This window comes from Myodes glareolus, chromosome 25 (assembly GCF_982192425.1).
Source record: "Myodes glareolus chromosome 25, mMyoGla1.1, whole genome shotgun sequence".
Lineage (NCBI taxonomy): Eukaryota > Metazoa > Chordata > Mammalia > Rodentia > Cricetidae > Myodes > Myodes glareolus.
Window position 1 is genome coordinate 12,012,088 of NC_142050.1, and position 12,993 is coordinate 12,025,080.

The following is a 12,993-nucleotide window of genomic DNA, read 5'->3' on the forward strand; positions in this document are numbered from 1 at the left end:
AACACTCCTAAGTTTAAAACATGGCATTTTCCAGAAATAACAACTCTCAAATCTTTATTTTATTCACTTATGCCCATGTTTATTCTCTCATTTATTTAAATATTAGTGAATATTTGTATGCTAGGCATTTCATAGTTTTCAAAAATACAACAATAAGATAGTTACAGTCCTTCAATAACACAGCAAGAATATAACTTATGGAATTGTTATATAAACACACTGCTTTCTGAATAATTTTTACAAGCCTTTCTATACAGAGTCAAACTGATTGTAGATGAGAATTATAAATAATACATTCATGAGGACTGTCATCCCCCAAATCATAAAGGATATTTTTGAAATTAAATGTATATATTCTTCTATAAATATATCCATATATACTTCCATACAGTTACTCAATCCTGAGAAATAGGCCATTATTTTTATAAGAATAAACTGAATGCAGAATGTATTATAAAACTTGGTCAGGGAAAAAATCTCACAATTCTGTGAAACACTATGGCTGAAGATGCCTGCTTTGACTTTGGCAAGTCCACAATCAGGTAGGGAATCTTCATCAGCTAAGTAAAACACAGGGAAGCAACTGGGAAGGGAAAGGAAGGCTCTCCAATAGCTTGGCAAAACAAACAAGGGCAGATGAGGGCTGAAAGCTCCAAGGGGATGGTAACAATGTGCAGTTTCAGCTCCTACTGTAGCACTTTACACAGGGGAAGCTATCCCATAAGTTTCACTGTAGAAGGCTTAGACCCCAAAATGTATGAGTCATTGGCTAAACTTGGGTTATACACTATAGATATGATTCTGTATGAACCTGAATACTAGATCTCATGAGGATTTAAAAATTATCATGCTCAAGTGATCTCTTTCTAACACACACACACACACACACACACACACACACACACACACACGTTAGTAGAAATTTTTGTATGTATGTGTGCTTTCCTAACTTGATTTTCCCTTCTTTTCAAACTTGTTCCAAACAATGTGAACACTATATTTTTTCAAAACGGTAACGTTGCAAGCAAAGTTGGGATCTTATTAGACTTAAATATTTGAAGACTGGAGTTTATAAAGACAGAGTCTCATAACTGGACAAAGTGAGAGACCTTAGAAAACTTAGTCCTAAATGGGATGCCTTCATCTATTCCTTCCCCTCAGGGCTCAGGGAACTCTGCTGAAAATGAAGCAGAAAGACTGGTGTGTAGGAGACAGAAGGGATGACGAACTGTAGGAAACAAGGTCTTCTAGCTGTAACAGGACTGATGCATACAAAAACTCACAGAGACTGTGGAAGCATACACAGGGCCTCACAGGTCTAAGTCAGATAGGGCCCAGTGCAGAAATGGGAGCGGAAAGGACACAAGTCCCCAGCCTTAGCCTAGAACCTATCACCAATTGGTAAGTACTTTCTCCAATGGATTCTCACTGGGTATACAAACAACATTTAAAGGAAAGCCCATGTCCAGCAGTAGATGGCTAACAAAAAATGAACTCAATAGCACTTCTGGAGGGATTTAGGGATTTTGTGTGTGCGCACACGTGTGTGTTTTATAATGCTTTGTGTGGCCATGGTCTTTAAACACTACAGGTCTTTTGCTCGTATATTATGTTTTCTGATTTTGTGTTTTAGTGGGATTTCTTTGTTTGCAAATACTGTGTCTATATGTGTTTCTTGGGCTTTTTCTCTGTTCACTTATTTGTTTTATCTTATTCTTGCTTGTTTTCATCTATTATTATTACTATTTTAAATACCTGTTTGTTTTCTAATAAGAGAGAGAGAGAGAGAGAGAGAGAGAGAGAGAGAGAGAGAGAGAGCGCACAAAAGTGTAGGTCGGGAGAAGTGGGAGGAGTTGGGGGAGATAAACCGTAATCAGAAGATATCTATTTTCAGTAAAAAAAAAAAAAAAAAAAAGAAAAAAGAAAATTGGACTTTATGTTTTCTCCTACATATCACTCTAAACTGAACTTTTTTCTTTACAGGGTCTCAAAAACTGGAATAATGTCAAAGATAACAGCTTATATGCCATCTTAATAGAAACAGTAAAATTTATTCAGCAAAGCACAGAATTGTCCAGCTCTCAGTATATCCAGTGTGCATATAACTGAAAGTTAAAGTCAACTATCATGGATTTTATGGATTACAAAATGTGTACAATCTATTAGATATATGTTGTTTAAAGCATGATATATAATTAATTTTCTTGTTCTGAAAATTTTTCTTATAGCCATCTACCTTCCCTATTATTTCCATAGTCTTATAAACACCACTTTTCAGGATAATTTTGAGATTGGATCTCACTGCACAGCTCATAAGCTGAACTCATCACTGTAGAGTGCCTACATCTCCACACTTGGCTTCGAGGAACATGTACATGAAAAATAGCCACCAGTATACAGAGCAAGCTAGTTTCTTCACCTAAGGGAAACCATTCTGTTCCACGTGTTTCCCTCATTATGGAACATGAAGAACATCTCTAGTTCAAAACATAAGAACTTGGAATGCTCCAAAAACTGAGTTATTGAGCTCTGGACATGATACTGTAGGTGGAAAATTCCACAACTGACCTTACATGGTGAGTCATAATCAGAAGCATAATGTTGTTACATATAGGGTAACAATTAAATTCTAGGCTATGTTACATGAAAAATGAATCTGATGTCCTACCTGGGTTCTTCCTCTAAGCTGTCTCATTTGTTGTGTATATAATCCCCCCAAATCAGAAATCTAAAGCACTGTTGTTCCCAACCATTTAGATAATCAACCTGCAATATATTTTTTTGCATTATATCTTTTAAAAATAATATTCCAGAATGGGTAGTTTGTAAACCATGTACTAATACTCCTAAACTTTCTTTTTTTTCTCTTGACTCAGCAGAAAAGAACTGCATTGAAATTTAAAATAAAAATGAGTTAGTTTTTCTACCAAGTCACCATTCTTACTATCTACAACGAAGAATAGATATTTTGTGAACAGCACCTTGTTTTCTGTTGCTTATTGGGGTTAGTATTGGGCACCGTTCTTAGGAGTTTCATGTATGCTTGGCAGGTTTTGAGCTACTGATTTTGAGATACTCTCTGTATATATAAATACTGTATACTTGCAAATCTTTATGCATATTTTTAAGCAACCAAAAATAGTAACACAAAAATAAATAGCTAAAAATTAAACATAAACTAAAGTAACTGTAATTCCACAAACATTTTTCTCCTTCAATAAGCTTTCTTTTAAAAAAATCTTGGCACTTATTTTTCTTGATTTCCCTATTACCGAGCAGAGAACAAGAAAACAGTATCTGTTAGCAATTACTACCCTTTTAAATGACTGGGAAATTTTCATTCTTACGTGTTCTGGTTGCTGAGGATACCGGCTGTTTCACTGATGGCTTTTCTGCTCTTCAACTATAAGCTTTTCAGACTCAATATCTTTCCAAATAGTTCTTATTAGTTTTATATTTGCTTCCTCTTTACACACATACAGACATAGACACACAGACACACACACAGAGTTTTACTGGGTTAGAAACAGTAGAGTCATTTGATGGTTACAATATCCATTTTCCTATTCTTCTATCTATCCTCTGAATCTCTTTTTCTTTAGTACCCTTCATCCCTGAATTAGGTTATGGCATTTTAAAGGTATGAGCATCAAAACGTATTCAGAGTCCAATCTAGTACATGTCTGAAAATAAAAGAGAACTAGCAAACATAAATAGGACTGTACAAAAATAGACCATATGGTAATCCCAATTTTAGGCAAAGTAACAAATGAAATTGTAGTATCAATCAAAAGCTAACGTTCAATAGCTAAAATGTCTTAATTGACTTTCTTAATTTCTGAGTGTAATTTTTCATTGCTTTTTAGGTTACGAACATGTAACTATATTAAGTATACTCTAGCATGACATGAAACTTTTTGTTTGAATTCTCTGAAAATCCTAATTTATAATAATCTACATAATACTGTTAACCACAGCAGTTTTTGCAACAATCTTCTTATGACTTTAATCTCTCTTTGATGAAAAATTGCTGTATTTATCAAAATACAAATGATTTAATAACAAGAGGAAGTAAAACCTAAGTATGTTCTGAAGCAGTCTATAGAAAACTAGGCTTGTTGAGGCTCAATACTGAGCTACTTTAACGGCAAGATGACATTCCCTAGTGAAAATTCATTCTTGGGTATAATCAGCAATTAAAAGTCTTTCTAAATTATGAACCAGAAAACATTTCTGTAAGGGAAAGAAAACAGAACCTTCAGGTAAAATATATTTGGTCACTTTTCTGTAATAACTTTACAAGTAACATCACACAGCTAGGTTAAGGGAGTTACTTGAGCAAACCCTTCCCAGTCTCTACTGTGCTCATCAGTGGATGCCATTCTGACATAGTTAAAATTATTATTCTGAAGAAGAGTTTGCTTAGGGTTTTACATTTTTGCAATCAATTACAGTTTTGTGGACTTGTCCAACACAAACACACACTCCAAAACAAAATACCGCTAACACACAGTTGAGACAAAAAAAAATTAGCTTTGTACCTTGTATCCTCTTTCACAATTCTTGTCCTTTGGCCTGCATTTCATCCTCTGTCAGTGCCTAATATTATCCTTTCCTGGTTTCTTTTCTAAATGTTACATTACACCTACACTTACCAGCTGTTTACGGATAAACGATGATCCACGTTGGGGAAAATCTGGTTATTTTCTTTGAATTTCACTGACTTAGCTTGATATACATTTTCACTCCACTCATGTTCCAAAAATCTCATGATTTCATTTTTCTTTATAGCCAAACAGTATTCCATCTTGCATGCATACATTTTCATTATTGATTCTTCTATTGAGGAATGTCTACATTGTTCTATTTCCTTGCTACAGTAAACAAAGGAGCAATAAACATAGATGTGCAAATACCTCTGTGGCAGGATATGGAATACTCTGGGTATATATCTAGGAGTAGAATAGCTGGGTTTTTGTGGCAGTTAATTTTAAATAAATTTTTTGAGAAATTTTCATAATGACAATTAATCTGTACACCCACCAACAGTGAATAAGAATTTTTCTTTTCCCATGTCCCCTCTAACACTGGGGCAGATTATCTGATAATTTTTTCTATATGGGATGAAGCAGAACCTCAAAGTAGTTTTCATTATCATCCCCTCACTACTAGGGAGTGGTTCTGAATAAATAAAATTCAGTCATGTATGCAGTGTGGACCCACCAGGATCCACACAGATGACTCTGGTCAGCCCCAGAGGGACAGGAGAGACATGAGTGTGGCAAAGAGAATCACAGCAAGTGACAGCAGCAACAGGAAGAAGGGAGCAGAGAGAGCGGGGTGAAAGCAATCAGGATGTATCAGATACATGCAGGAAATTATTAAACAACAAATTTAATTAATAAAAATCTTACAAAGGAAAGTGGTCCTCATGGGAAAATAGTAGGTGATGATTAAAACCTATATATCTTACTCTTCGATCAACCCGATTCTATAAATGATCTGTACATCTAGGCAGGAGTCTGAGGGCTACTCTCTGTCTTACAATTTTGTAAATGTGACTATGTTAACATTAAAGTATTTATATTTAGATGGTTCCGAATAGTGACAAACCAGGTCACTGCACACAGAGGTACAAAATGAGTATGTGTTGTACCAAGTTGGGTAATATTCCCAATCCGCATTTCCAGGTATTTATTTCTTCCTTAACCTTTGCCCTTACCATCACACTTGAAGACTGCCAATAGCCTACTAGGAACTTCCCAACTGAACTCCAAATCACTAAAATTTAGTTGTCACCCATAAAGTACAAATTCCTCAATGTCAATGACCTCTTAGTTGTTAAAGCCAAAAACAGCCAATTAGTTTGTATCTTATTGGTAAAACCAGCAATTTTATTTATTTCAAAAGAAAACATGGAAGGCTCCATTCCTTAAATTATCTTTCTAAAGTTTTGCATAAGGTCTCACTAGATTTATATTTACATTAGATCAAGTTAGATTAAATTCCAGTTACCAAAGTAATAATAATTTGTTTTAGGTAGTAAATCTAAATGATGTTGGGGACATAGTTCACAGAATTAAATCAAAAATGAGATTAGCAAAATGTTTAAATGATTTAAAACTCTTACTAAGAAGGCACATTTATTTCATAAAATTCTCAAAACAGTACTTATTTCAATAGAAAATATTTTGTAGGGAGAGGACAGAAATGTATAGTTCAATAAAAACAACAACAACAACAACAATAAAAGAAAATGTTTTACAGTCATGACTTTCCTATTATTACAGAAATTTGATCATGGTTCTGGTCTCATGATAATTTCCCAACTGAGTTATTACTCAAATGATATTTGAATTTCTATTACCACTACTACATTCATTCTCGACAACCAGTAATTTGGAAGGTCAGAGCTCTTGGATTTTTGATTTTCACACATTCATGCACTGTATTTTGATCATATCCCTTCTTCCACCTTCTCTCAGACCCCCATCTTTGCCTCCCAACATCAAATGCTCTTCTTCTCTTTTAATTTATAGCCCACTGCTGTGTGGTGGTGGTGTACACCTTTAATGCCAGCACTAGGAAGGCAGAAGCAGGTGGATCTCTGAGTTTCATACCAGTCTGGTCTACAAAGTGAGTTTTAGGAAAGCCAGGTCGCATCCAGAAAACATTCACTACTACAGTTTTTGACCACTGGTTCTTTTACTCTTCTGTCTTCTGTGGCGTTCCCTGAGCCTTGTAGGTAGGGGGTGATCTAACAGAAGTCTTATTTGGGACTGTGTACTCCATAGTCAACTATCTATACTTTGCCCAGTTGTGAATATCTGTGTCAACCACCACCCACTTTAACAAGAAGCTTTTCAGATGATGGATGTGAAGGTCTGTGTTTGTCAACACAAGCTAGAGTCATTTGCAAAGAATCTCAATTGAGAAAAATCTCCTCATCAAATTTGTCTGTGGGAAAGCCAGGAGGGGGCATTTTCTTGATTAATGATTTATGTGGGTAGGTTCAGCTCTCTAGGGACAATCCATTCCAGGACAGGTGGTCTTGGACATTATAAGAAAGCAGGCTGAACAAGCCATGAGGAGCAAATTAGTAAGCACCACTTTCCCTGTGCCCCTGAATCAGCTCTTACCTCCAGGTTCCTACCATGACTTCATTCAGTGATGGACTGTTATCTTGATAATTTTGCTAATCTTTCTGATTAGGTATTTACAAACTTCTTCAATTAGCATTCAGCAATTGAAGTAACTAAAAACCTTTACCTTCAGGTCCAAATGTACACATTCGTATTAATACTTTTATATATTAATACAAGGGATTGACAATTTATTCCAGTGTCAAAAGAGAAAACAAAAACATAAAAACACACAATGTTGGTAAATTTGGGTAAATGGACATTTACTGAACTCAATTTAACAATAATGTGCAAGAGTCTAGAACCATCTACAAGGATCCTAAATAGACAATCATATCGTCTTCTCTCACATATACTCTGTCTAGTAATAGATAATCATATAGGACTTGTTTTTCTTAATAGCTAACAGATTTTGATCATGAGACTGAGGCACACACAATATGAAAATTTTATGAAGACTATTATGAGAAATGAATGTTTTATAGGCACAGAAAGAGTTTACAAAATTCTTTATGGGCATAGTGTTTACTGGACAAAAACTCATGAGTGCCATGCTAAAAACCTAGAAAGAAGTGCAATTAAAATGTAGCCATGACTGAGGGACCATTTCCCCTTCATTTATAATCTTTACAAACAACATTTTCATATCATCATTTGATTGCTAGTCAGGAAAATCTCTAGTAGTAATTTTTTTAATATGATGTAAGCACTACAATAAATGTATAAGAAAAGTTAAATAATACTGCTGTTGTGGTTTGAGTTGAATTCAGCTCCACAGGCTCACATATTTGCATGTTGAGGTCCCAGTTCTTACAGTATTTGGATGGAAAAATACAGAGTCATCTTTGGCAAAATCACTCTAAATGCTTAATGTTATATAACACAAATTCCAGCCTTTAACAATCACATTTAAATACTTTAAAAACTAGAAACCACATTTTCCCCTTTACAACTAAATCAGAGAAGACAGCTGACCGTGGCAAAGGCTGGCTGAGTTAATGTTGTCTGTCAGTATGGCAAGGTCCAGACTCTTGAGAACAGCCCCTGCGCCTGTCTGAAGGGGGATTGCTGAGATTACAGATCAGTTAGCCTCTGGGCATGCCTGTGAGTGATTATCAACATTAGAATCCCTGAGGTGAGAAGACCCATCTTTATTGTGGACACTCCAGTACCCAGGTGAGTTCTGGACTGAGCAGAAAAGAGAAAGCTGGGGATGCACTAGCATTCATCCTTCTTTGTGTTCCTATGTGAACACAGCAAAGCAACTGCCTGTCCTATTGCCATGCTTTCCCTAATCAAGATGTTGGCTACTCTTGACCTGTAGCAAAAATAAATCCTTAGGTTACTTTGGCCAGGCCTTTTATCACAGCAATGAGACAAGTAACTAAACACATCAACAAATCTGTTCTTCAAGAAGTAACTATAAGGTTGAACAAAGACATGAAAAATAAACATTGCAAGGGATTTAAAGGAGAGGCAAGTAGGGTGAAGAATGCCATGAAAAGAAACTGAATATATGTTAAGAGCACAGAATATCTGTGCTATGCTCCTGGGGCTGTTCTTGTTTCTGCCATGCCTGCTTCATCAAAAGAAAACCTCAGATTCTTCTGGAAGAAAGCTTGCTGTGAAATTGCAGCACCTTCACTGCTGGAAGGGGCTGAATTGATTTTGAGTGTGGGGTGAAAATTTTCCAGAGTATTTTCAGTAAAGGGAGTAAGCTAGGCTGGAGCAAACAGGGACAGACAGCAGGTATGCTAGTGTCAGGCTGCCATGCGAGTCTTCATCAGGCTGAGCTTCAGACTAGAAGATAAGTCAGAAATTTAGCAGCAAGATCCTGAAAAATGAAACAGACATAGAGGAACTAGAGAAGCTCTCCACAAGACCATGGCAGAGAAGGCAGTGTACAGGACCCTCAAGAGGGATTGGCAAAAAATGAAGGGGAGGTTGGTTTGCATACTGCTTACTTTGACAATATCTTCTTCAATAATACATTGACAAGCAGAAGATGGAAGTCATCCTGGCCCACAGTATTAGAGCACAGCTTCTAATCCTCCAGTGTTTAATCATTCAGCTATGAAGACAGAGGTATAAACCCTAGAAAACTGACTTAAACAACTAAAAAAGAGGCAACACAGGCATCAGCACACACAAACCACAGAACTTGAAGATGAATTACAATTACATCTAGGAGAAAAAAAAAGAGACACAAGGAGCAAAGAGAGAAAAATAAGAAAGGAGGGAAGGAGGAAGGATGGACGGAGAAAGGGACCCTATTCCTTGACCCCCTTCTTAGGAGAAAACCCCAAATGACAAGTTTTGTGGGACATTATGAACAATGTCCAATCCCCAATAAACACTATAAAACATGCAAAAAATTTTATAGACGTGTGACCCATACTCAGCAAAAGTGGGATATAGAACCTAACTCAGAGTGAGTAAAAAGTAAGAGATTTTACAGATAAAAATTTCAAGGCAATGAATGTAAAAGGGCCAAATACCCATTGAAGTATACATTTGCAGTCTCAGCTGCAGGAGAGGATGAGGCAACGATTGCTTGAACTCAGGAATTCAAGGTCAACTGAGTTACGTAACAAGATCCCACCCCAAAAACAAAATTTTAAAAGCATTTAAAGAATTAAAAGAAACCATGTTAAAAGAATCAATAAAAAAATGACAGAAAAACATAAGAAAAACTTAGAGACTAAAGCTAAAGAACTATATATAGAAAATGTAGAGCTAAAGCTTCTCATAGCTACTTGTTTTGATGTAGATATATGATTCTTTATTTGGGAAGTATTGGGGATTGAACCTAGAGCCTCACAGCCGCTAGGCAAGTACTCTACCACTAAGCTATAGCCTTAGTCAATAACTTAAAAGTATTTTATATATTTCCTGACATCTAAGGCACAAGATGTTTGGTAAGTCATTATAAGCTTTGCAATAATAAAGGTAAAGATGATTTATTCTTTCCTAGTGAAGTAATTGATGATGTGTTGATTTTATTTATATAAAATTATTTATAACTAGGTAGTACTTTTAACACAGTATTAAAGTCAGAATAACCAAAGATAATTCTATGCTGGCATCAACAGTTATAAGAATTCAATTTTGCTGTTATCAAATTTCAGCATTTATCAAGAGCGTTTCTGTAACTCTTCAAACAGTAAGTTATATGTCACCAATATTTATTTTGATACTAATATGCATACATAGCTTTAATACTAATGATGAACTGGAGTAAAATACTTACGTACTTGCTAAGTTTATACCTATATGCATATGCATACATACACACATCACCAACAGACATATTTTCAATTCAAAAACATGATGATGGTTGGTTAGTATTAATACATTTCATCTGTAATTTCGCAGTAGCTAAATACTTTAAACAGTTTAATTGGTTTTCATTGCTTCGATTCTTTGCATTGACATAATAGCATTTAATTGTCACAACATATAATTGTCATTATAACATTTAATAAACCACACTGTTTTCATTTTTATATGGACAACATATGCTATAGGAACACCAAGTTTTCCTATATTTAGGTATTTAACATTATAAATTTTTGTTTCTGAAACTTACATATACCAGAGAAGAAAATAAATGGCCTGCTACTATGTATTGAGTATTAAACTATTTTATTCTATGTAAGCCATTCTATTGCATTATTCACATCAACACAGCTACCTCGGGAAATGTTGACTGCAACAGATAAAGTATACTTACTCAGTTATAAATTCAGGACTTGTAAAGCTGAGGTTTGTTAAACGACCTTCAAGTTTAGCAGACTCGTGCACAGTTAAGGCTGGAGTGGTCTTAGTGGCGAGTACAGCTCTTTTTTCATCTTTCTCAAGTGCTTTTCTCTTCCCACCATTTTGGAAATACTCTCGGCATATACTAAAAATCAAAATGAAGTTGTATTTTAAAACATTAAACGTGATGAAGTAAAAAAAAAAACAAGAAAACAAACAAAAAAACCCCATCCTTCATTATTCAAGGTGGGAAACTTTCAAATAAAATGGTCCCACTCCAAATATTACAGTGATGGCTACTCTTGTTTGTTAACTTGACTACATCTGGACAAGAGGCTGGGTACAACTTTCTTGATTGGATCATTGAGGTGAGAAGACCCACCCTAAATCAAGACCTTTGAGGTAGGAAGAACCACACCTTCTGTTGGTAGCCTGTATGAAGGACAGGGAAGAAAGAAGCACTTGTTCTTTGCCTGCGTGCCCTCGGGCTCTCTAGGTCATTCCTTCATTGGTATTAAAGCCTACTGGATTAACTAGATGATAGCCTGTAAACTACTCTAATAAATCCCATTTCTTTATTTATAGATAAGACTGATTGATTCAATCAGTTCTGTTCCTCTTGAGAACACTGATTAATACAATTGCGATTTCAAAACATTATTATATAAAAAATGTTAAATAGAGTGGTTCCTAAGCCACTCTCATTAGGTAAGTGGCATCTCCATTTGCTATCCCGTTCCCCATATATTTGCTATCTATATACGAACATAGCTCAGACTGCAACCTAAGATTCCTAACCCTTTCTTTCAAGTGCTGCCTTTGCTGGGTGGATGAGCAGTTTATTTCTTATCCCATGATTCACCCTACCTGTTGTCATTTCCACACCCACAGCCCTAGTTCCAATCTGCTTGTTGGGCTTTGAGTCTGCTTTGTTCATGATCCATCTTTGACTGGTGAGATGTTCTTTAGCTATTCCAACCTTCTTTTTACTCACTGTAATCTCTACACCTACTATTGTAGCTCCAGACTTGTGGTTGGGAGTCATCTTTGCCTGGTCCAGTTCCTACAGTAGCCCAGTCTAAGGCAGGCCCAAATTCTTACATCAACCACAAACCAATGAGAGTTCCCAGGCCTCAATTATCTTACAAAAACAAAAACAACACAAATAGCGAAGGCAGTCTGTTTTATATCAAACTCACCATTCCTATATAAGTATCTATAGTTAGAAAAATTATAAATTTTATCAAAGAATTCGTGTAATTTAAAGAATGAACAAATAGTTCATTGAATTCCAAGAGGATAACAATAAACTCCTGAGTGATATCTAAGAAAATACAAATACACTGCTAAATAAAGATAATTCAGGATTTGAAAATAGAATTCAACAAATAGAACTGTTGAAGAGAACATAAACTGAAATGAAGACAGAATTGAAAAACTCAATATCTCAATTAAAAAACTCAGGGGAAAGACGTACACACAAGAAGAAAGAACCAAGCAGAAGAGAGACTATCAGTACACAAAGATAGAATAGAGGATCTAGACTAAATAATGAATATTTTTAAAAAATCTGAAGCACAGGAAAGGAACATGCAAAACATATGAGACACCAAGAAATGTGAGATACTATGAGGGAGAAGTATCGTGGGCTAATGGTATAGATCAGACTGTAAACAAGAGCGTAGAAGGAAACTTCCCCAAAATAAGGAACAACATACCCATGCAAATAGAAGTGCACAGAGCAGCAAATAGACAAGATTAGAAAAAAAATACTTCATAGCATACCATAGTTAAAACACTAAATACATGGAATAAAGAAAAATGTTGAAAGTTGTAAGATGAAAGAAGTTACATATAAAGGAAAAACCATCACAATACCAGTTGATTTCTCAGTGGGAACTCTGAAAGCCTTCTGGAGCAAGGTACTCCAAGTTCTAAAACACTATGGCTGTCAACCTAAGCTACTGTAACCAGGAGAACTATTTGTCACAGTTGAAGAAGAAAAAAAAAACTTTCCTTGATCCAAATAGTCTAAAAAACTTCATATCCAACACAATAAAAAAAAACACTAAGCAGAATACTGGAAGCAACA

The 12,993-nt window shown here is 35.5% G+C and overlaps 1 protein-coding gene across 1 annotated transcript in view; it reads right to left on the reverse strand.

The window, feature by feature from the left end:
• Positions 1 to 12,993, reverse strand: part of Samtor (S-adenosylmethionine sensor upstream of mTORC1) — a 53,891-nt gene that overhangs the window by 8,805 nt on the left and 32,093 nt on the right. Inside the window, exon 3 of the mRNA XM_085683865.2 lies at positions 10,876 to 11,046. Within this exon, the coding sequence (XP_085539991.1) occupies positions 10,876 to 11,046 (171 nt within the window). The remainder of the gene's footprint in view (positions 1 to 10,875; positions 11,047 to 12,993) is intronic.